This window comes from Apteryx mantelli, chromosome 9 (genome assembly GCF_036417845.1).
Source record: "Apteryx mantelli isolate bAptMan1 chromosome 9, bAptMan1.hap1, whole genome shotgun sequence".
Taxonomy (NCBI): Eukaryota; Metazoa; Chordata; class Aves; order Apterygiformes; family Apterygidae; genus Apteryx; species Apteryx mantelli.
This window is the reverse complement of record NC_089986.1, coordinates 2,514,223-2,539,726: the sequence shown is the minus strand read 5'-3', so window position 1 is coordinate 2,539,726 and position 25,504 is coordinate 2,514,223. Positions and strand designations below refer to the sequence as shown.

At 39.4% G+C, this 25,504-nt stretch overlaps 1 protein-coding gene across 1 annotated transcript in view; it reads right to left on the bottom strand.

Moving 5' to 3' along the window:
- The window catches only part of RSRC1 (arginine and serine rich coiled-coil 1), a 170,664-nt gene that overhangs the window by 108,371 nt on the left and 36,789 nt on the right, over positions 1 to 25,504 (bottom strand). The window contains exon 5 of the mRNA XM_067301560.1: positions 19,538 to 19,714. Within this exon, the coding sequence (XP_067157661.1) occupies positions 19,538 to 19,714 (177 nt within the window). The remainder of the gene's footprint in view (positions 1 to 19,537; positions 19,715 to 25,504) is intronic.

Here is a 25,504-nt window from a genome sequence, read left to right as displayed (position 1 = left end):
CTCATTTTTCTAGCATCCTTAAAAACTTTGTACGTACCACCAGCACCCTGTCCTGGATACTCTGATGAATCTCTTGAGCATCTGGATAGGAAGTAATCAAAACCACTCAATTTTCCACCAAAAAATAAGATTTCCTGAACTGCAAGTTACAAAATCTATACACATACAACATATCTCAAAGAACCACTGTAAGTGCAAGGTAAACAATTACTTCTTCAGTTATCTATATATTTGGATCCTGTCCCCAGTAATATCTGGCATTTATAATCTGCAGGTACTGTGCCCTAAGCATTTTACTATATATAATGACTGCAAAACCACTCAAGCGCATGCTCTTCATGATAGCAACAACACTTTATTGTTTGTGATGAACACAGACTGTGTTCTCCATACATCTGCAGATTAGAATCCTATTAAAGAAAGTTTGGGAGGCAGCATGAAGACCCTTGTCCCTACATAAGCTCCAGCACGAGTGCGAGGATTAATATGTTTGATAGAATAGGCTTCCTGACACAATCCACAATCTACCTGCACAGTTTCTGAACAAAAACTACTCTCCCATTTTGTTCTGCTTCTAGGTTTGCAGGCAGTTCTCAGTCTACATAAACACCAGCAGGTTTCCTTTGTGCCCACGAAGTTTGGCATTGCTTCGGAATGAGTGAGAAACAAACATTAATAAACATGCCTATCGCATGAAAGCCTGAGACCATAAACTTGGACTGAAGCATTGACGCCCAGCCATCATCTTGCATGCATGTAAAATCTGCCTCTACCAATAGAGTGAGCAAGACATTCAACATTCATCTCAGGGAGGAACTAACTTTACAGCTACAAAGTCAGAACTGTAAGGACTGCAGATGGAATGCAGACACTGTTGTATTAATAGAGATATTGTTTGATGGACAGCTTTGCCAGAATGATACATCATAACCTATATCACTGGAGATTTTGGACAATTTCTCCTACAGTCTTCAGTCAAATAACTCCAGGGTCTCACTACCTTAAAAAGAAATTGCCATGGAGTCCTCAAGAAAGAGATCTGTTTTGATGCATTGCTACCAGAAGATCAACCAGTAGTACAATATCTGCCTATATGAATGATTTTACTTCTACATTTAAAAGTGCTTAAAGACCAAAAGGACATTTGTCTGGAAGATCTGTGTCTCCCTCTTCTCCCCCCCCCCTTTTTTTTTAAATCCCCCTTTAGATTCCCACTGCTGAAGTCCAGTCAAAGTATGGAACTTCTAAAAGTTATTAAAAAGAATGGTTGAGAACACTGATCTCCAGAACTAGCTCTAAAAGCAGCACAGGTCACATCTGCTTTTATTTTTGCAGCTTTAAAACATTCTGACAAAAACTGTGGCCATACCAGAATGTCAATGCGTATGCAAGTATCCTTTAGGCCAGTATGTATATCTTTAAGATTTAAGGAAGAAGTAAAATAAAGACAGAAACATTTGAATCGCTTCCTTTTGATGAGATGCCTCAGACTACTATTCCTTCCGGAAGTAAAGTACCAAAAGTGCAATGCTTGTAATTACTCACCTCCATAAAGTACAACAAGTCTCACACCTCCTGAGATGGCATAACATAAAAGAAATACGGCTGCGAAGGAATGGAAAACATGGGACACAGGGAAAGCAGGGATATGAACTAAGGGTATTCTTTCCCCACAGTTTCCAAAGCTTCACTAACGTTTACTACAGAATTCCTGGCACTGAAAAAAATGAGAGAAATGGCAAAGTCATTTTCTCAATGGAAAAAAATAATTCTGAAGATTTCAGAAGAACAGAGCGTTTCTTCTGATGCTACAGTCAAAAAAGGATCTGTTCAAAGCAGAATGGCAGAAACCAGCTGCTGCTGACTGAGCATATGAAACATCTCCTATGCAAGTTTATCTAACATAAAAGGATTGTCTATACGGAGTGTAAGCCATATTGAGTCTTCTTTTTGTAGCTGTAGTGCACATTTGTAAGCACCAAAACATACACTAAGCATCGCCTGAACTACTCAAGGTCATAAATTTAACCAAAAATTCCCCAAACCCTTAAAGGCAAGTTCTCTACACAGTAATATGTCCCTTTTGTCATCCTCAAAGCCACAAGGATCTGTCTACAGCACATGCTGCTTTCACCATCTGTGAGACAACGGCCGCTCACCAGATTTTTCAGGTAGAGTTAGCTACTGCCGCAGTAGCTTTAAAGCAAGGGTATGGGGTGTTTCTCCCCTTCTGGAAGCCTACCTGCAATTGTAGTCAACATTTCGACAAGACAGCAGTCTGCCAGATACAGAGATTAAGCTGTGGAGTTCTCCACTATTATCCGCTAAGGAAAAATATGGCAGTTCTCTGAAGAGAGGAGGGGAATACTACTTGTATCATATGGAGCTCTAGCAAGGAGGCAGCAAAAGAGCTCGGATACTTGATGAAGGTCCAAGTATGCACCTAACACCATGGCCAGTGCTGCAAACAGAGCTGTCCTATACAGCATGATGAAGAACAGGAAAAGGAAAAAAAAAAAAAAAAAAGAGGAAAAAACCCACAGTGGAATGTCTTTGGCTATCACAAACACTTGGGCTGGCAGAAACAAGGTAGGATAAAAGAGGTCTCACAGACATCAAAGACGTAAGACAGTCAACAGCACCAGAGACAACAAGGTTACCAAGTGTGTAGTTCCAAGCTTCTCGGTCCTGAAGCCACCAGCCTCAGGACCAATGACCAACAGCACACAAACTGCTTGGGCTTACAGAGGTTGAAAGCAGAGGCAGCCACAGAGAGGTCAGACTGTGGCACCTCTAGCTAATACAGGCACTATAACTCCTTGCAGTCATCTCTGGCACCTCACTTGTTGAGATGCACATTAAGAACAGAAGAGTCCCGTTAGAAATGGCAAGAGCACCCTTTTTATTCATACCTCCTAATCTGAAATGCTCTGGATATCTGACTGTTTGAATGCATCCTTCCCTTTAGCAGTTTGAGACACCTCTTGCTCAAAGAAGCAACAGCAACCGAGGAATTGTTTTTTGTTAAAACACTTTCAGGTAGAATGTGCAAAGGTCCTTTCTTACGCAGGTTATTTTGGTGATCAAGGATAGCTCCCAAGACGATGAATGTTTGATTGAAAAATGAATGGTAGAAGGCATTAGCTTTTAAAGAAAGCATGCTACTTAAAACCTAGTTTCTATACATTTTACATAGCTAGGATACCAGAAAGATATAAAACAATTCAGTTTAACTTTATACTAATGAAAGTCCCCCCACCCCACCCCAAATACACACACCCTTCCACTTAGTACCTTCTAGATGCAAAGAAGGAAGAAGGAGGTGAGAAGGAACTAACAAAGTCAGACTAGCACTCTTGTGTGCTGGGCATATCTGCCTCTTCCACAAGGAGCAGGTGGGGAATTAACAAATTAAGAAAACTATAAACTAGAGTCCATGGGAAACCAGTGAAGTCTCATGGTGATGCTGCCTACCCATCTAAGCAAAGCACCTTGAGATCTCTAAATGGGAAGTGTAAAAGCATTAAACAATTTTTTCTTTTCATGATGTTTTGTGTATAACATTTTAGATTTTGCATAATTTGTAATAAACACAACTAGAAATAAATTGGCAAAAAGTGCAACTTGGGACCCTGTTTTCCTCTGGCCTTATACTTCACTATCTGAAGTAACAATAGATTCTATTCCATTACAAAAAGCTAAGTCTATATAATACATAACACATTAATTTATGCCAAATACAACAACTTAAGAAAGAAATAAAATGCTTTATCAAGACTAGATTAGCTAAGTGCAAGTTAAGCCATCTGTCCATCTATATAACTAGCTGCAAAAATGTTGAATTGCTATATGAGAAGGTCTTTTCATCGGAAGAAAGATTTATAGCATTACAATAACAGATACAAGTCTGGGGTTTTGGAAGGAGTGACGACCACAAGCCCTTGTTGATGTAAATAGTTGCAATAAGTACTTTGCTTATTGAAAAAAAGATAATGAAGTGACTGATGAACAAATCCACCCAACAAGGACTACTACACACAGTAGGTAGACAAGAGTTAAGATGTTTTCCTAACTGCGCTGGAAACGCGAGCACTGATACAAAAATATTGTGTGAATTATCAATACAATGCTGCTGTGCTTCCAGGGAAAAAAACAGGGAGAGAACTTTTTATTTGTATAGAGCAGAGGTATATATGCTAAGACTGCTGCACAAAAGAAGTGTCTGCATGTTATTTTCTTCATTGTTTTGTATGTATGTGTATTTCTTAATTAAATTATACTGGGAAAACACTTTAGAGTTGTTTCACAAATTTTTCATTTAAATTAAAACACTCTTTTCCAGCAACTTCTCCATTGGCATAATCCCTGAACTCCATTTACTTCTCCAAAGGAGTGACTCTGCTTCCAGTTTTGAAATGCTAACAGCTTTCATTTGTCTTCTGTTGATTAATTTAAGTTACAAAGTGAAATTCAAAAATGAATTCAAACAGAAGTGAGTGAAGCACAGGGCACAAATTAAAAAAAAAGGCATTTAGGTTAACAGAAAACTCATAAATAAATTATTATGAAATATGAGCGTGACTGAATTCAGAACAAACTTACCTATTGCAGCTATGATGGTTGACAAACAGTTACTTTATATATTTGGTTGAATTTCAGACATCACAGTCAAGACGACCCTAAACCCCATCATGTTTAACTTCATCTATTAAAAACAACATCATCCTTAGAGAAAAAGAAAGCTGTCATGAAAAGAATTCCATCAAAACACAGCTTTATAAGACATTAGTGCATTTCAAGTTCAGATATGCAGTCAGGCAGAATTTAAGAGCACTGGGGCATTGTCCCCCTCCACTAGCTAAAAAAGTTCTATATGCTCAACAAAAGGCTGCTGTTCAATAAATCGTCCCCTGCTAAGGCAACAAGTCCCCCGATGAAGAAAGAAACTGCAGTGAAGTACAGGTCAGCTTTCAACAAATGGGAAAACTACTTATTATGACACTTATACTACATAATAAAGACATTTTGTTCATAACTTCCTTTCTTATCCTGAGCTTAGACGGCAAGGAAGACCTCTTGCATTCTCAAATTTTATGGTAAACAAGCAGTTTGTTTGTTTGTTTGTTTTAATTATGAGAAATTTAACTATTTTCCATAGAGTCAAATCTTGAGTTCAAAATAATCTAAAATAGTCAACTGCAAAAGGTTTAGCTACCATAATTTATCCTATAATTCACATTTCTATATTTTGAGTCTTTCCGGCACCAACAGAGATAAGCACTTTAAAACAAAATAGTCCGAGTCCTGCATGCTGGCCAGCTGGATTTTGTTAATGTTTGATCTTGCTAAAATTCTACTGTGCTTCCATTTTAATTATGTTTTCAATTTTTCTTTTAATGAATGCTTAGAACATAAAACAACACAAATAGGAATTAGTGATTGTTCTTCCTGGGACACTGCTTTTTATGGGGAAGCAAAATTAAAGCAGAATTTAACAATAATGAGGTTGAACCATCCTCAGCCTCATGTGCTGTCTGCAGATGCTGAGCTACAGACAGGGAATACTGGGACACTTAGTGATGACAAAAATAGCAGGAATTGAAGGGATTAATAATCTTATCAATGTCAAAGGTTGTAAACTATAAAAGTTATTATTAATTACACTACTTAGTCTTTCTTTAAATAATCATTATATAAACATGAAATACACTTCAGGAAAAGGTAAGCTAGCATGTTTTAACAGTAGTCACATTTACTCATCTTTTTGCTTCTCTGCATTGCTCCCTTTTTAACTCTATTTCTTGACCTCAGACCTGATATCTTTTCAAAGCAAGAAAGCAAAATAGTAACATAACCGTCAGACTGTTAACAACAAACAAAAAAAAATTCATATGCACAACTTTACTTTAGTAAGCTCCTGCTTATAGCTGATGTTAAAGCAATTCAAAATACGTTGTGGTAAAACATCCTGCTTCCTATTTAGCGTTTTCGGTCGTTGGCAGACTGCATAGTCACTTGCTAATATTAGCAATGGACAGAAGGAGCATAAGTGGAAAAAACTTGACTTAAAAATTAACTTAAATGGATACAGTGCTAGAGCTGGCTGGACTCACTTGCTTCTCTTCTCATGTTGGGTGAAAGGAGTTTACATTTCTCAAGGGCAAACCAGCAAATAACAACCCGGGCAACAAGCCGTGTCCTTCGTCTTCTCCCTCGCGCCGAAGCAGCCAGGACGGCTGGAAACGCAGCTGGGTCGCAGGGTAGCACCAGGAGCTCCCTGTGCTGCCCAAGGAAGAGCTGACCAGGACGGGAAAGAGAAGCCGGGTCTCCGGCAGGACCACAAACGCCGGCCCGGACGAGCCCAGGCCAACGATCTGCTCCTGGGCGGGCAGCAGCCTTCACGGAGGAACAAAAGACGCTCTACAACCAGTGCTAAGGAACCTCTTCCACCCACAACGTACAGCCAGAACAAGCCCTTGTGCCTTTCCGGGTAGACAGCAAAGGTCTTTCCAGCCCTTAGTCGAAGGCAAAAGGGAAAGAAAATTAAAAGAGACTCCTCATCGCACCAGCTCAGCGACTTCCCTCGCATCAGGGCAGGAAAGGAGAAACGACGTCCTTGCCTCGGGCAGAGGTTCCTCCGAGCCTTGAGTAAAGGCCGGGGAGAGAAGCTTAACCTTTCAAGGGTGAAAACTAGTCGACTCCTTAAGACTGAAGGTAACGGCTCATAAGCAACTAGGCGCACGCAGCCGTGCCACGGGGCGGCCTCCGCAGAAGTCACCCGCGCCCGGGGAGGGGAGGCGGAAGCGCTCCGCAGGCCTGAAGTCCAAACGAGGCGTCAGGACTGGCACGCGCGCTCCCGCCGCCGGCGCCCACCGAGCCCTGCGGCCGGGGCAGCACCGTGCTGGGCAGCAGCACTTCTGGAGACAGAGAGGGGGGAAAAGGGAGAGAGAAAGGTAAAAGTAGTTTAAAAAGGGGGGGGGGGGATTTTTTGTTTCATTTTTGTTCCTGCAAGAATAACTCCCTGCCTTGACAGCACATCTTAACATCCCCGAAAGCTCGCTCCCTAGGAAATCAAAGCAATTGGCTGGCAGTCAAAGATACCTAGATTGGATAACGGGAATCAAGGAATCAACTAATCAAAAGTTTTTAGAAGCCTATTACCTGCTATTCTTCAAGAAGCTACAAAAGTACATTACTGTAACTAACAAGTACTATCAGGCATCTTAAAACTTTACTATAACAACCTCTCAGCAGTGTGACTGTAGCTGCTTTAAGGTCCTAATAATTTAGTCCAGACTGAAAATAAAAACCCTGGGATTAAGGAAAGATTTTTATTCCCCCTCTGACAGAAGAACAAAGAAAATTCTCATATAAGTACTTAAATTATTTTCCAGCACAGTACTGAAATAGTTTACTTTCAGCTTTCAAAACACACTTGCCAGTTTTAAACAGATTTTAAAGAAGTTCCTACAAATTACTGTGTTTAATATGGGATATGGCCACAGCATGCACTATTTTTCAATAGGGTATTTTACTAGTGACACTATTTGTTCCATTGCAAATAAGTACTTGTAAGTACTTGTAATAAAAACTATTACTTTTAGGTGCTTATAACTCAACAACAACATGACCAAGGTTGAAACATGGCATGCAAGGCTTCAGCCCAGAAGCAATTCTTCTTTCTTCTTTTTAAAATCAAAACTTAAAAAGTGTGCCATTTTTGCCATTTAAGACTTCAAAAGAAAAAACAAATGTACTACACTTTCACAACATGTAGCGCCTAAGTCTCTTTAAAATAAGTTCTACAGACAATCCCAAAAATTAAAAATAAGTTATGAATGATAGACAGAGCAGTGCAAGTTAAATAGCCATTGTAGCACCCTGAGCATCAATCTGTATTTGCACATTTCTGCTACTTGATAAACACATCTTGTCATGTAAAGATTATAAAGAAAAGGTCTTAGAGTGACAAAATCAGTCTCAGTGTGACAAAATCCCATTTGTAAGTGAATACAGATGATTCAACTCACAAATACCTTAGGCCAACGACTACAGGGACTATGTTTTGGAACCAGCATGTGCATAATTGGATCAGATAAACACTAACGTTTTACAGATTTTGAGAGCCATCTCTTGTTGCAACAGACAGTATGGAAAGAGATAAGCTACTAGTTCTTCAAATTGTCTAGCCGCTTAACATAATTATGTTGCGCCCAGAGGAATTGCTCACAACCTGAATTCAGCCTGATGCTTGAGGAGTCCGCATTAGGCCTGATGAAGGTTTCACGTCTTCATAAGCATGACCATTTTTTCCCCCACTTACACCACTTGGTCTAATAAAAAGATGCTATTTTTCCCAGCCAACACTGCCTCTCTTGCATCCTTAGACTGTCAGGGCTACAGCAACATCGCTCGTAGATTAAGTAAGGAGGTTTAAGAAAATTTTGAGCAGAACAGCCAGGCATCAATGTTATTCAGGCTGTAGTGTCATGTTAAAAGGCATTTGGAAACAACATTAGCACTGGGAGACCCACATCCTATCTCCTCTTCTTCCCTGCTGGCATAATGCTTTTTAGGCTCATGCCAGGCGGTAGATCAGGGAGGAGATTCTGCCTTGGAAAAGAACAGAAAAGTATTAATATAGAACTATAAAAAATATTTTTTTTTGATGTAGTCCTCTTTATACATAGGAAAAGCTTTTTTTTTTTTTTAAACTGACAGGGCACTTTATTCACCACTAAAATAAACAGTAGTTGCAGATTCCTTGTGCATTGTAACTATTTTCTAATAACTATAACCTGTAGGCATATACTATTTTCTTACACTTGGACACCCAGAAAATGATTATCAGTCTCCAGAAGTTTTCCCTAACTTCAGAATTAAAAGAAATGAAAGGAGGTAGTTAAATACTGAATAACAGGAAATATAAAGGCTATATGTTTATCACCTTGCTATTAGCAATGAAATGACTGTACCAGCATCATCCTTTTGATCTCAGCTGGCCTTCAACATCCATTAAAAGTAGTCTGACAGAACAAAAAACCTCAAATGAAATGGCAGAAACATGTTTCTACTCACAAAAAAGAGTTACTGCCAGTTACCATTCATGGCTTGCAAAGAGACATTTTTTCAACAGAAGTGAAAAAAGAAAACTTTAAAAATGGATTCAAATAGTCTATTAAAAACACATCACACAGCGTTTTCTTACTTGGAGCTCTAAGTGAAACAGAGCTGTTCCACTTTTTTCTGTCTTTCCCTATTTATTTCTTAATAGTCACTCTGTACTAATGATGATCATAATCGGCACCACCTCCAGGCCCCCCAAATTTCCCTGCATTTCGGGATGCCTCCGAGCAAACGCAGGCTGGGCCAGGCTTGCCGGCAGCTCTGCTGGGCAGGAGGAAGCGGCCAGCCTGGAGGGCAAGCGCATCCCGAGCGGGAACGCCGGGCACAGGAGATGCTGCAGCTCCCAGGGACAAGAGCGCGCCGGAGGCGGAGGCCAGGCGGAGCGGTGGCCGTGCCGGGTGGCCGTCCCGGCCTTGCCCGCTCGCTCTGGCCCCAGGGGAAGCGAGCGGCCGCAGCCCGGGGCCGTGCGGTGCCCTGGGCGCTGTGCCCTCCGCACTGGGAATTTGTTAGGCGGGCATCATTCTGAAGCGGACTACCTGGGCCTTAGAAACGTGGAAAGTGATTAAAGAGTATCAGGAATTCACCTCTTGCTACCTCACAGCTGCTGATGTGCCACACTCGTAAGCTTCTTTAAATGCATACTGCTAAACCTCTTTAAATGAGTATAGCTCAGAGGACCACAGACTGCGCTTTTTTTTTTCCCTCTTCTCTCTCTCTCTCTTTTTTTTTTTTTTTTTTTTTAAGGGAGGGGGTAAACCCTCTGATTTCAGGCTGGAAAAATGGTCTACAACAGAAGTGCTTCCAAACGAACAAACAAAGAAATCACTGGAAGGATGAAGTATTCCTTAGTATGAATAATCAGTGTTTTACTCTGAAGTAGCATTTTATTGATTAAATATACTATCTTACCTTTCAGATTTTGTCAAAAATCTGTGTTTTATAAAGCTACCCTAATAATTCCTAACTTTGATGGCAAACAGTCTTAAATTCAAGAATGCATGTTGATATGCACAGAACTAGTCACAAAATTAGTGCAGTGGTCCTTACTATTAAATCAGCATTTGTTTTAAAAATACTAAGCATGTCTATTGTTATGGAAATACAATAGTCCATTGTTAAAACCAGATTAAGAAAAATGAAAAAAAATGTTCATGTGAACTGTCAAAGTAAAATTTCTCAAAATAAACCACGATTTTAGATATATTTACTTGGTTATAAAAAGCAAACAGCATTTCACAGTTCTTCAATTTAACGAACGCCAAAACGTGCTAAAGGTATCTTTCCTCCCAATCAACCATTTACCCTTCGCCACTGGTGAAAGGCAACAAGATCTCTTTACAACGTCTCGTCTTTTTCAATAAATTTTGCATGAAAACATGTTACCCCAGCACAAAGTTGCCTGCTGTCACATTGGAAGTACGATAAATGTTTAATGAAAACAACACCACACAGCTTGGTGTCAGACAACAGCTATCACACCGTCCTGCTTTGATCCAAGCAGACACTTAAAAGGAGTTCTGAGCACGCTCTGCGCCACCCAACTCCATAACCTCCATGCAAATAGGAGGAAATTAGCATTAATGGCTTCCCACTGCAGAAAGCAGTACGAGGTAAGGAAAAATACGGCAAGCTCCAAGAGGGTCTGACTGCTGTCAAACTCTGAAAAGTCCAATATGCCCAATTTACTTCTAATGTCTTTTGCCAAGCACTGGAAAGCTTATCAACAGGCATTTATCACCCAAGCACAGTCGACAGGCACTGCTGGAGCCCTGCCAGGCCTGAACGCGGAGAATAAAGCTGTGCAAGCGTTCTGGTTAAACGCCACTGAAAAGGGGTCCCCACACGGAAAGGGCTCAGAAAACGTTTAAAGAACTGAAATACGGGATTAAAAGGAAAAATGAATTGTGTATCTTAAAAACAGGCTTTTCAGCCCCATGATATCCGTCAGAGCATTTAAGAAGTTGTGAACTCGTTAATGCAAAGATGTACGGATAATATTATTAGGTATCAGAAGTTAAAATGGTGGTCTGGTTTGCTTAATGGCACGACACTTTTCTCCTCTTAACAACTGAGAAGCTGCTCTTAATTTACTCCATTAAAAATTGCCAAAAGCACTTTAAAGAGTAATCCAAAGTTCTGCTACTACAAAAGCTAGGTTGAAACCAAAAAAAGAAGAGTTATTTAAAGCTAGCAAGTTCTTAGCACTTTTGTTCCCCGGTTCAACAATGAACAATGACCCTTAATAAAATCACATCCCACAGAATTCCAGAACTTACATATTTCAGACTAGCAGAGCCTTTAAACATCAAAATTCAATAGCATGCCCAGAGAGGTCAATGAAAGCATTTATGCAAGTTGTTTTAAACTTTTGCATAAAGTGGATTAAAAAAGCATCCACAAAAGACCAATGTAGTTGCTTGATATGCAACTCCTGTGCAAAAATATTGTAGCTGTTTAACTACGTGTTTAAGTAAATCACTACCATAAAATAATTCATTTTTGAAAACTTTTACACCTGAAGATTACCAGCATGCAGAAGTTTCTGGTTTAAACACTGGATATGGGAATGCAATAAAAGAAATCCATTAGTAGCTGATCCTTCGCAGCAGCCTGCAAGCCATGATTTGTAGGCATCAGGTCCACCTTGCGGAACGTGACAAGTATGTGACATGAGGCCCAGAGTATTCCACACCCGCCGGCAGAAGACCAAGCCGTGGCCATCCCCGGGAGTGACGGGGCCACTTCAGCAAAGCTGCCAGGCACTTCATGACAAGCTTCACGTGCCACTCCGATCTAGTCCTCAACTCACGTTTTAATAGAGCCGGATACTGCATCATAGTACAGTAACTCTAATTATACTTACGTTCAGAAATGAGTTGCTTATTTTCTGTTCATACTAATCTTTAAGAGAAGAGTTGAGGGGGGAAAAAAAAGAAGGCAGTTTCAAAGCTCATGAGCAAGAAGAAATCAGTCTTCAGAACAATCTAAAGATTTTACCACAACTAATCAAGTTCTGATAGTGCGTTCAAACCACTACACTATTAGACTAGAAACAGCCTAGTCTAGAAATAGCTCAGTATTTTTAGAAATATTAGAAAAAAGTATTTCCCAGATTTAATAACACCTCAGTAAGAACACATATTAGGAACAGGTACTTAGAGCGATACACTTAAAATATTGAAAAACAAAAACCTCATTGCGTGTATAGGACAAAACTGGAGCGCTAGTACCTTGTCAAATAAGCAGCCTCAAGAACACTTTAAAAGCCACCTAACAGTCTATAGCGCATTTTTAAAAGGTCACTTGTGTCCAAGATTTGGAGTGTTGCAGCTGATACTGTATTAGTAATTCAGACACCATACAAAGAACAAAGCTTCCAAACAGGAACATTGTATTAAGCTTCGACACCAAAAGAAACACGGGAGGGAAAGACCAGAGACTAAGCCCATTGAAACCCCTTGGAAATCATAATAAGCAGGGTTGCTCTGTTTCTTTACAAGCAAAGAACTGCTACTGTTCCAGTGAACTTTAGCATTTCTTAAAACAAGTCACAAGGGGAGAAAAAAGGAGGACAGAAACACGTGTGGCAGGTGCCAGCAGTCTAAAATACAGCAACAAGAAACTTTCCCATAAGTGCACAAAATAAAAAAAAAAAAAAAAAAAAAAAAAAAAAAAATCACACTCTGATTAGCTGGAAGCCGGCTTTAGTCTGATTCAAGGGAGTCCCGGACAAAACAACTTACACATACATATAATAATGTCAGAGGAGGCATGCTAATACTGCTTCATCTGAGGAGGGAAATGGAACATGAGCCTAAGTCATTTGGAGATGCCTCCCGAAAGGATCAGAAAGCACTGAAGCTTGAATCCTCTTCCAACTGGAATCGTCACGCAGAGCTCAGGTACTACTTCATCATGTCATAGGATTAAGCTGTCCTGCTTACCTATAACTTAGCTTTTCTACATACAGCACTATCAACACATTAGAACTTGAATGATAATCAACTATCACCTTCTTTCCCTGTTTTGCTGGGACAGAAGTTATTGCAACAAGAAAGGATTCTGTAATGAAAAACATTTTTTCAGTGTTATTTTTAAACAAATGTTTACCTCTGGAACTTAGTGCAGCTCAGTTTTTACCAAACAGCCAACAGGGATTTTTTTTTCCTTTTTTGGCCCAGAGGGTATACTGTCACATAAGACTTGCTTTTGCAGAGGGGAAAAATGCAACTGACAGAAGAAAAATAGGAAATAGGGCAGCAAAATATAAGACCTGAGAAACCACTGTGGGAGGAGGGGGAAGGAAGAAAAAAAAATCTAAAGTTTTCCTTTTTTCGGAACCCCAAAATTTAATACAAGAAAATCACTAGACTAGAACTTATTGGTAAGAACTAGACACCAGATTTCTGCTATGTATTACAAAGTTTTGCAGAGTTAACAGAAAATGATAGTGCATCACAAAATGTATATTGGTCCTCATTTTATCAATTCCAGTTTTGATTTATTTATAATACTTTACAGCATATCTGAAGATGTACTGTCGTGTGTGTTCTGTAAAAACTACGAAGGTGTGGTAGCAGATCTCAGAACAGCGCTCTGCATTAAAACTGCAACGAGCAAAGGCAAGCCAGCCATTTGCGCGCTCATCGCAAGGCACGAGCACGGGTGGGAGTTCTCGTTTACAGAAATGGTCCAAAGCAATAACACTTGCAATACCACTACTGCAGCCATAGGACATAACTAGAGAACAGTATTATTATAAACAGAGAAATAGGATTTGAAACTTGGCCTGTGAGACTGGATGAATAGAAAAGGCTGCAAGGCCAAGCAAGTGCTTTTACTTTGGAAATGCTGGCAACAGTTATTCAGAAAAAGCCATACCATTTATTGATTTTTATTTCTTTATATCCTTCCAGGCAATAAAGCTCCTTCTCTCACGCTTTGCAGCAGAAATACAAAACAAAAAAAGAGCAACATCATTCAAACAACTACTATGAGATTAGGGAACAAAAGCGATAGAAGTAACAAAAGCAAACTGAGTAGTTAAGATCACCTTTAAAATGGAAGGAAAATAAGCAGCATACAGTATTTGGATAAAGAGTGAAGCACATTTCTTGCTACCTGCTTGTCATCAGCTTTACCTTGCAAAGATTTTTCACTGAAAATGAAATAATCCTGATAATCTGAAAGACAGATCATCCTTTTGTTTATGAATATTTATGGTATGCTGTTGGAACGCTTTTTGAATTTGCATTGCCTTACCTTTTAAGTGAGTACAAAACTATTTCAAAGCTTGATAAACTACTCTTAGCTCAACATTTATACTTTTTTTTTTCTTTTTTACCACCAAGTACTGTCAGATGCTGCAAATCAGCTTCCCAACCTAAATTCAAAGCAGCTGTTACCACAATCTCTCTGCATAATGGCTGAACAAATAGTATATCCCTTAAAACATTTCAGATTGTAAGAACAAAAGAGTTCAGCTGTTTTGCTATGACTGTAATACAGCCTGTCTCCATGAAATAGCTGACGCTCATCCACCATTCAAGAAGTTCAGCGCTCAGCCCCAAAGAATCTTCCCCAAAATGAAGAACGCCAAGAAGCTCGAGACTGGACGACAATGGCAGAAGGTTTTTCTCTTGAAATCTCTCCTGAGATTTTTACATTGAAGGAAGTATCTACTTTTAAAGAACTTAAAGTTGCTCTGATCTGAAAACAAAAACAGAAGCCTTTCCCCCTTACATCTAGAAACATTCACAACTCAAGCACAGAAAAGCAAGTTAACATTGCAGTGTACATGAGCCATAGACAAATAAAACACATTTGCTCTTTAATTAGTGGGAAAATTTCATTTTGATCCTCCACTTCAGTCAAGTCCCAAATATATGATTACTTATATCTGACAACCACTGTGTTGACAAGCCCATGAACAGAGGGGGAAAAATAAAAAATAAAAAATAAATCAATTTTGAGATTTCACCTTGCGTATAAGGTGAGGAAGCATATAGCTACTGTGGCAGAGAAATATGCCAAAATTTTAATGCCCACAGAACATGAAATTAAGCCGGTTCTTTTCTGCCTTCTCTAAAGTCTCTGATCGCCTCAATAATTCTACTAAGTATCGTTGAAATCTTTGAGAAGTAAGAGATGAAGTTTACTTTTGGTGAAAGAAAGCATAAACAAGTAAAAATACTTAAAACAGTAAGATAAAAATATTTGGTTTAATTGATTTAATAATTGACTAAATTCCTTTTTAGAGTTAATCCATATTCTTTGAAAATTTGGATTTTTTTTCTTTGAAGAATAAGCTCAAGAATCAAGCATAAAAATACATATACTACAAGTAGAGACTAAAGTAGCGACGACTGTCTAACTGAAGCTTGGGTGCCTCATTCATTATTTTACTTTGATTTCTTTGGTCTCATTTTAAAGACTGGAATGAATGAGAAGAATTGTGGGAGTGGGGGGAAGATGCATGTATTTACATCAGATCACATAGAGAGTAGAGTAGGAAAATATTCCAAACCTGGTAAGTGTGCCTGGGCTCTTGAGGTTGGGTTCCTACTCCTTACCATCCGTGTTCCCCTAGAACTTTCACTTACCAGCCTTTCTGAATACACAGGAATACAGTTATTCTGCTCAGTTCTGATCAAACGGTGATGGTTTGGGCGCCTTCTGCCTTGCAAGTGAGATTTAATTTCTTCTTGACAGCAGGTAATAAAACGTATCTGTGCTCTCCCAAGCACCTTGATTCACAGTGTCAAAACTTAATTCTCTCAAATAGCATAGCATACAAAGGGAACCTTCATAATACGATCCTCCTCTTCCTTTTATACCCTTTTGGTAAGCAGTAACAAAGACGTAAATACCCTGTAATAAGTGCTGACTTTTCAAAGACTGAGTCTACGCTTTAATTCTCCCAATATAGCTATCTCAGTCGCTGCATGAACAGATATAGCCATTGAACAACATTCCTGTGCCAAGAAAGTAAGGGACTTTGATCGCGAAACACTTTCTTTTATGTGAAGTTGAAACCATAAAGTCAACCAGCACTGACAATTTACGTCCTGTCTTCTGACAATTCAGCTTCAGGGTGATCTTCATTTTAACTTTAAAGTAGCTTTCAATAAATACATTCCAAACGTATATGAATATACATATTCCAAGAGGTTTATTTTTCCCCCTCTATGGATGCCCTGCTGTTAGAGTTTCTAGGAAGGCCATGCAGAATAATCTTACTTTCACTGCTGATCTAGACAGAAAATCCATTCATTCGGAGACTGTGATCTACAACTAATTCCTCTCAAAATGTCACACCCAGACGTACCCGACAATCATTTTGGGTGACAATTTAGACTTTCTTCCCCACGCTTCAAGGACAAGATTTTGAATGCTAAGCTGAGAAGACCAGCACCGCGGCTGGGTTAGTTACAGCGGACTAGGCCAGAAAAAGAAACAAAGAACAACACCCCCCCCCAAACCAACAATAACACCTAACACCCCCCAAACCAAACTATTTTCTCCCTGTCCGAACTAGATCCAACTTACAACAGACCGAACCACAGCGCCTGGAGCAGACGCAGATGCGGCGGGTGCCCTCTCTCACTGTCCCTTGGCTCGCCGAGGTGGCCGGGGTGTGGGGCGTCCCGGCCCGGCTGGCGCGAGCGGGCTGCCCCAGCGGCAATGTCCCAGCCAGCAGACTCGTGCACCGAAGCAGACCAGCAACCATCACAGCATCTGCTACGCCGCTCGGTTGCGGTGGCAGCAGTTATAGTAAGAGTTGTATTTGTAGCCACACCTACCAGAGGACATCTGACAGCACTACAGCACAAAAAATCCTAAACTGTAACATGTACCCTCAAAAAAGATCAACGAAACCAATCACCTTGCTACCTTCTGCTGATCACAGCCAGCAACATTTAGAGCTGCTAGCAAACAAACAACTTGTCTCTTGGTGCTTACCTTAGAAGTCAGCACTGAGACAGAATGAGCACACAACCGAATCTCACCGCTGCTATGAAAAACAGAAAAAAAAATGCCAGAGGCCAATATGCTATGAAGACAAGAGTTCACTCAGTTTGTGTTGTGCCACCCTCCTTTCCATGCATCAGCAAACAAGGGAGGACAGCTGAGCTTCCTTGGCCAAGGAGGTCTCTTCTTTCTCATGCTTTTTACCCAGGAAGACAATAAATAAATATGTAAATAAATAAACGAAAGAGATGAAGGAAGCTGAGAACTTAGGAGGTTTGCGGAAGCCCCATACCAAAACACAGCTACAAAACATCTGACCTGGCCTCATTTTCCTAGAGCATACATAAGGTAAAGAAAAACCACACTCCAACTCTTCATTCCTACACACATACTCATTTAGGAAGGAAAACAGGAAGTTGCTACTTCACTTGTACTTGGTCCAGAACAAAACACTCAGTAGACCATTAATTGTGTAGTTAATATTACATTAATATTGAACTACAGTCGCATTTAGATTGAGAATCTCAGAATCAAATGGCAACTGCATCAAAGATCTCTGTCCTCTCTGTGTACTCCAATGTGTTGCTTTCCAAAGCCTTCAACAAACAGTAACCTGATGCTGACACAGTCCAAATCCTCCGAATGACAAATAACTGTAAAAGGAAAAAGCTTCTCAGATACCTATTCTCTGTACAGATATACTTTGATCACTCTTCGATTAAACTGAAAAACGCATCCCCCTCAGAAAAGTTTATGAAGCACAGATTATATTGACATCGTTCCAGGCATATTTCATTCTGTAGTCTAATAACGCCCCAGGAACGAACCCCGGTGGCAAGGGCTACCAGCCGGTACCTGGCTCTGAGGAAAACGGACTGATGTCATCAAATGCTGCTATTATCGTTCGTACTCTTTGTCCTAACTCCCTTGGAAATGACCCAAACAGGGCATTTTGTTTTCAGATTTAGCATAAGCAATTTTGTAACGTATCAAAATATAAAGGTAAATAAACTGCTTGCTTCCAAAAAATTCTGGGCACTTCCAAGTTCTTCCTACAGCGATCTAATATTGATCCTTATTATAAAAGGACATAAAGTCAGGCAGTATGCTAATAAAACACCGCAATATATTCCAGCATGATTTAAGATGTGCTTCTACACAAAGTCCAGAAAAACTCACACACACCAAACATTATGTGCTCCGTATGGATTCTTTCCCTGTTCAGAGCACCAGGATCTACTTTAATAAAAAACAATTTGGCTACACATTCAACACTTCTCCTCAAGTCTTCCAGAAATATCAAAACACATTCAAGCTCCAGCTAAACAAGCAACAGGCATCTCGTTTATGACTTATCAGACATACTGCAAACATCTCAAAGTTCTGTTCTCAGCAATCAGTAGCATTCAATGTAAACATCAGCAACAAGAACAGGCAAATATTCCATGTGGTTTAGTAAAAAGGGGAAAATATCTCTTAACTTGAATGGAAGACACTACGCTAGAAGTTCCGAGCAGTTTAAGTAATGTACTACAAATAAGAAAATACATATAAACAGCTAATCCTGAAGACCTACATAATCAGCACTAAAACCACAGACAAGTGGGTAATATCATCTTAGGAACTAAGCAGTGAATATAGCCAGAGACACATAACCAAGAAAGTAATTGTGAGATGCCTCCATGAACACGGATGGAGGATGCTACTCTAGATATTCCCATTAAGCATTTCAGTGGGAATCAACCAAAGGGTAATTCATGAAGAATATTCAATGCATCAGTGTCTTTTCCCTTTTGAAGCCAATCATATAAATATGGAAAAGCTGAACAAAACAGTAAAGGTTGCAGGAGATCAAGATGTATAAAGCAGAGGTAATTACATAAACTGTCTTTTCTGAAATCTGCAGAACTACCATCAACAACCCAAGTCATTTCAAGCAAAAATTAGGCTGACAGTATGTCTTGAAAGGTAGTCCATCATTCACCCACAGCAAGTACTAATATAACTACACTTTGAGCCACAAATGAAGCCCAATAGAAATTTCTGTCAATGTAGAAATGGGAAAAAAAGAACCATAGTGGAAACAATCCCTTCACAGGAAATTGTCTTCTTACCTCCCAGTAGGCCTCACTTTTTCCTTAAAATATAGTTATTATGTATTAGAAAATGAATTATATTAATCAATTGAAGAAAAGCTATTTAGATTATTTGCAAAGCAAGGGAAAAAAAGGAATGGTAAATTAAACTATTTACTTTACTCTGATGCTGGATTCCAGGATTTAAAAATACTAAGAACCATGTGATTCAAAAATTTTAAATAATTCCATTAAGTTTATACAAAGTATCAGGTACTATAAAGCAATCAATTACCAGAAAAGTAGAAGAACACTAAATCATTCCCTGATTTTATTGTAGTTATATTATTTGTCGTTTCACTTACCCAAGCTTTGCGCCATATATCTCCTTCTCTTTTCCTTTGCCTTTCTCTTTCTCTCTTACTTTTTCTTTCTCTCTGCCTTTACGCCGTTCTCTTTCACGAGACCCGCTATGAGTTCTCCTATGACCGGATCTTTCACTACTTCGACTATAAGAACGTTGACGAGGTCTTGATCGTGATCTACACAAAATCCATAGTATTAAAATTTAGCAATCATACATTTTTCCACTGTCATTGTATTTAGATTTGTTATATAGCTCAACTATTTTGAAAACAGATTTTTTAAATTATTTAGTAATTTAATACTTTTAAACAAAAAACTACCCATTCGTCAAAAGAAAAATGAATGAGAGCATTGTGGAATACACAGTTTGCTTCCTCTGAAGGAAGAATACGAAACAAATTAAACCACACTACACAGTACTCACATAATAGGCATTAATAAAGCAATCATTAGAGCTACTGGAGAAGGACAGGAATCCTTTCTTGAACATTAACTTTAAATTCTTAAGATCTAGTCAATTTAACTTGTCAAATAACTAATGAGTTACCAGATACTTGTGTTTGCATATTAAATACATCAATAAAAGTGATCACATGCCAGCAAAAAAAAAAAAAAAAAAAAAGACAGAAGTCAAACATGCCCCAAACCCTAACTTTGGCTCACAGACCTGGCAATTATACAAGACTTCTTAATATCAAATTCAGACTAGAAACATTCTTTGCAGAAAGCCTCTAAGTAGGCTAACTCTACGAACACAGGCTCCAGTCACACAAGAAACCACATACAGATGCAAGAGTTTGTGCACATATAGCCCTTGGTTCATGGTTACAAGTTCCTATATGGCTATAGGATACTCTGTTCTCAATCGTGTTATCCACTCCTCTGTAATAAATGTATGCTGTTACTGGTATAGTTGAATGAAAAAAGATCAAGTAGTATTCCAATACGACTGTTTGCATACATATCCAAAAAACCTTTCATGATCCCTATATTTCTTTTAGATTTTTTTAAATTTTAATTTATTATCATCATGTACCATCATTAAAGATGTAGCTATAGACATTAAGAAGTAGCTATAGACAATGCATATTTATGAAAACAGCAATTCAGGTTTCCATTAGTTCGTCTTATGATGCACATCTTTATAAAAGTTCCGACGGCACCTCATTGAAAAGTTTCATCAAGTACTGAGGAGGTTTTAGAATGTGTGTGTTTTTCTTTTTTTAAACAGTATAAAAAAATTATTTAGCACCTCTTGGACTGCAAAACTCCAAAAGCCTTTAAAAGCAAACTCACATACAAAAGATCACTCAATTTAAAAGGCAACAACTGTTTAATAAAGCTCAGCAATAGAATAAGCAGAAAAGAACAGCACACCCAGATGAAGCTATAAATTAAATTTAGGAAGAATGTTGTTATTGAATCTGGAATTTGTCCAGCATACTGGGGTTAACATACCTATTCTTGCTATTGAGCCTTTTAGACTAGCACTGGAGGTCAGAACCTCAGTTTTACATTTCATTCAGCAGATGGCATCTCTTGCAACACAATATCTCCTATTATCGGTCACAGTATTAGCACTAACACAATGGATCATATTACCACTTAAGTAAGTGGTATTATTATTAACTATAGAACATTTCTGTCTCAAAATGGATTTTTATTATGTCACCACAAATAAAAAGGAATCCATCCATTCTTCAGTTCTCAGGCGGAGAAAGCAAGGTCTGATCTAAAAGAGTATTCTGAACATTAGCTGGCACAAAGACACTGGGTTTATAAGCATCACGCCGAGGCAGGCACAGATTTACAGGTCACCTCCTTACGGACGGTCACGCTTTGGAAGGTAGCCATGACTTCGGAGCACTCTGCAGGTAAGATCTTGAGTCAGAAGCATGAAGGAATGACAACACAAGACTGTTCTCCTTCAGCATCTTCTTCAGTGCTCTCTCCAGTCCAGTTTAAAATTGCTTAGTCACAGAATAACAAGAGATCGCCTTTATTAAACGAAAGGGCTCTCCTTAATTAAGCGTGCAGCCCTTCAAACAGAAATAACTGAGGAATCTAAGCTATTTATTGCTTGAAAGTTTACCTTCTGAGCCCAGATTTGAATTTCTGCTTTGAGATCTACATTTTGCAATCGCAAGTAACTGCAAATTCAATTTAGATGAGGTGGATGTCCAAGTGCTAGATTTCTGTTTGTTCACATGCCTAAGTAGAATAAACTGCAGGTATAATTTATATGCAGAAGGACAAAACACAAAATATTTGCTCTCTCAAATTAGCAATTGTGTATTTATAATAGCATTAAGAAACAAATTGATAAACGTTTTCCTTACAGAAGTTGTCGCTGTTCTCACATTTGCAATCGTTTGCACTCACAGAACTCATTAACCTAGAGTTATTAATAAGCATTGTTTACCCTATGAGTTTTATAATTATAAAAAAAAATAGCTGATATAGCTTGTGGTCCCTGTGCCAGTCAGGCAGGTGAAGCAGGCAGATGACTATCAATGTATATTACAGCGAGGGTCTTCATAAAAAAAGTTAAGCTGTACTCTACAGAAGTCATCCCCGCAGGACACATTCGTTCAGTCGATCCTTCGGTGACGGGAGCAGTTGATGTGGACTGCAGATGAGCCCATGGCACGGGTGCTGGCGCTCCAGAGCTGCCGTCGCGCAGAGGCACCCAAGTCGCGTCGGCCTTGCTAGCTCAGGAGGAGCACGGTGGGCGTACGCACTGCTGGACTCCAGGGCAGGGCGGGTACGGAGTTTGGCTGCCTTCCTGGGTTGCAGACCCCAATCCAAGCTGACTGCAATGCACTGTTTTAGCAGATGTCTAAAGGGAACAGTGCAGAAGTGGTGGCAAATTGGATCTAGTGTACCCTGCTGCACTTGAATCAACTCCTGCACAGTCTCGCGCATACATTTGCTCTCCAGTACTTAAGATTTAGGCAGGGTTTATTAGCTCCGGACAGGACAGGACAGCCAAAACAAGAATGCTAATAAGAAATATTCTAATACCTCTCTCCAAAGATGAGTTTTTCTGGGTTTTCTATCACTGTCCGAAGCTCTTTGCAAATATTTTTCATTATTTTTGCTCTAATGCTCCAAAGCTACAGCCCTCCCAAATACAATCAACTTTGCAAGCACAGTTTGTTTTCTTTATTTATATTGATTACAAACAGTATTTATAATGCACATATAAAGCACCACAACTCTGGAAATACCAAAAGATGTACTAACTTCAGTTATGGAACTGAGAAAGAATGAAGAGGAATGAAGTGAAAGAGGAAAGTTGAGTACAAGAAGAAAGGAACAGCCGGACACTAACGGCCCCTTAGCGTTCAGAATACGAGCGCAACTTGCATTCCGTTGCTAACTGTCATATTTAGGGAAACTATGGTGCTTCCAGTGCTATACAGCACGGATTATTTTTGAAAATGTTTATTGTGTATTAACCTTTCTCCTTCACAATCCATTCGCGCAACTGAACTATAAGAAAAGCCACTGGGCAACCACAACATACAATTTTGTTAATAAATTTAAGCTGAATCTCAAACTCTAGTTTTCTGTTAGTCTGTGGAAGAAAAATCTTACAGGACTTCTCTCCCATAAGAAAAAAAGGCATGTCAATTCTTAAAGATATTTGCTTAACTAAAGAACAGTTTAGTGCAGCGTATTAAGAGTTGAGATGCATTATATAGTTCTACCACATTTTGTGGAGATAAAGAAAGCACAGAGACTAAATACTTAAAGATAACAGACAAAGATGGCAGAATAAAAATCTTTGCAATATAAACCTCTAAAACAATTGCATTTTACATGATAAAATAAGTTCTGCCAGCAATACTTCTAAAACTGGACTAGAATTAAGAGGGAGGCAGCCATAAACTATGTAAGAACTGCCAAACCTAAGCAGTAAGAGCACAAGCTTCTTGATCTTTGCTACAGCAGCTCTTGAGAGAGCTCCCAGTTTCTGTGAAGTGCCACAGGAAACGATGATTAGCAATGATCAAATCAAAAGCCACAATTACACTCGAATTAAGAGTGAACACTGCATCACTTATTGCCAGGACTCACGAAACCATGCCTCTTCAGAGCATGAAAACATTGAGGAGCCCTGCAATACAGGGGGACTCTGTAGTGCAAGTCTCAAAGGGACAAGGGGGAACTGCAAAGCACTTCAGAAAATCAAAAGGCAATGATTTTTGCCTACAAACTGGTTTTCCCTGCATTAATCTGAAAACAAAATATGAATTAAGGCTTCTTTCTCTCCAGTCTTAAAAGCTTAAGGAGGGCCTGACCAAAAAAATGAATGAAGAGACTCACTTCATCATTTAAAAAAAAGGAAGATGTAATCTTTAAAGAAATTAAAAATAAGCAGAAAGTCAAACATTTTAAATAGGAAGAAGAAAGTGTATAAGTTTATCGATTCATCAGAGTTAAGAAATCATTAAATAAATGAAGCTGAAGAGATTAGATTCATAGCAACAAGAGAAAGGTACTCAACACCATCCACTGACAGGCCAGAAATACGTATCCAGAAAGCAAAGAAATAATACAAAAACATTTTAAGAACACAAAGGAGGAAAGCACACAGTTTCGGTTCCAGCATACTCCTTACAAAGCAAAGACCACCCTTCTTTCTGTGCACTGACACTGCCAATAGGCAAGCCCCATTCCTCAAAGTCCGATTTGCCAGCTCATATTGCAGATATACGCGAGCCAGGAAAACGCTCCAAGTTTGGCCCCTGCAGCACATAACCTCACTGGTTACATAACCAAGGACTGTTTTAGTGTAAAATAATCACAGATTAAGTCCAGCCAAACCACTTCTTAGCTGTTAGTCATTTGGCTATCAAAAGCAGAATTTAGCCAAGTCTGGTCACTACTTGGATAAAATCCCTGCAAAGAAGAGTATTTCTTGGGTAAAGGTGGCTTAAACAATACACTTGAAACCATCATCTCTCACCTAAATCCTAAAAACAAGGTCTGTCCTTTATCACCATTATATTTGATATATTTGATTAAAAAAAAAAAAAAATCCCTGAAGTTTGCCCCCCCCCCCCCCCCCGGCAAAACATACATATAAAAGGATGCGCTATGTGTGCGTATAGGCAAAAATTACACTCTTCCTGGGTTTTTATTTTACTGGTAAGCACTCCTGATGCAAACTAACACTTAAATTTCCCCTCTTACATTCAACTGTTCTAAGACCCTTGATATCCAAAACCCACCTAATTTTCCTCCAATCTTGAGGGAGGCTCCAAGCTCTTTTATATCCCAGGCTAATTAAATCCACCTGTTAATATAATTCAAGCATAATTCTGCAACACCAAATGCAAGGTTCAACCAGGTGAAGCCATGATTCCCTCTTTAACCTGATCTTGTCTGAAACCACTGGGCAACAGTAAGTGACAACATTAACACCTATCATCCTGGAGACACCAAGACAAAATTAAGCTTTAATATTTAAAAGCAAGCCTGGAAGGCTTTAAGCTTCAAGTCTTTGACTTTGCAATATATATAACCTTCTCTACCTCATTTTTATGCTATTTCTTCTCCCTCTCTTCCTTTTAAGGAAAAGCGTAACATCCATTTTCCAACATCCACTTTTCTGCATCAGCTGCAGAATTTGAATGATGAAACCTCAGCATTTAGATCATACTTTGACAACAGCAGGTACAAGGCTACTGACCTTTCGCTAGTACACTGCGACCGCAGATAATTAAAAAATTAAGAGAGAGACCAGCAAGCAAAACGATGCCTCATATTGCCTAAAACCCCTTGCGAACCGAGGATCGCCGTCGCCAGGCGGCACGGCACAGACCCGAGGGCAGGGAGGAAGGGCTGCCCCCAGCCCAGGGCCGTCCGCAGCGCCCTTCGCAGAGTCGCCCTTCCCCGGCGTGCCGAGGAGCTGCGCTTCCGCCCCGTACCTTCCTTCTGCAGCATGTCCCCGTTTT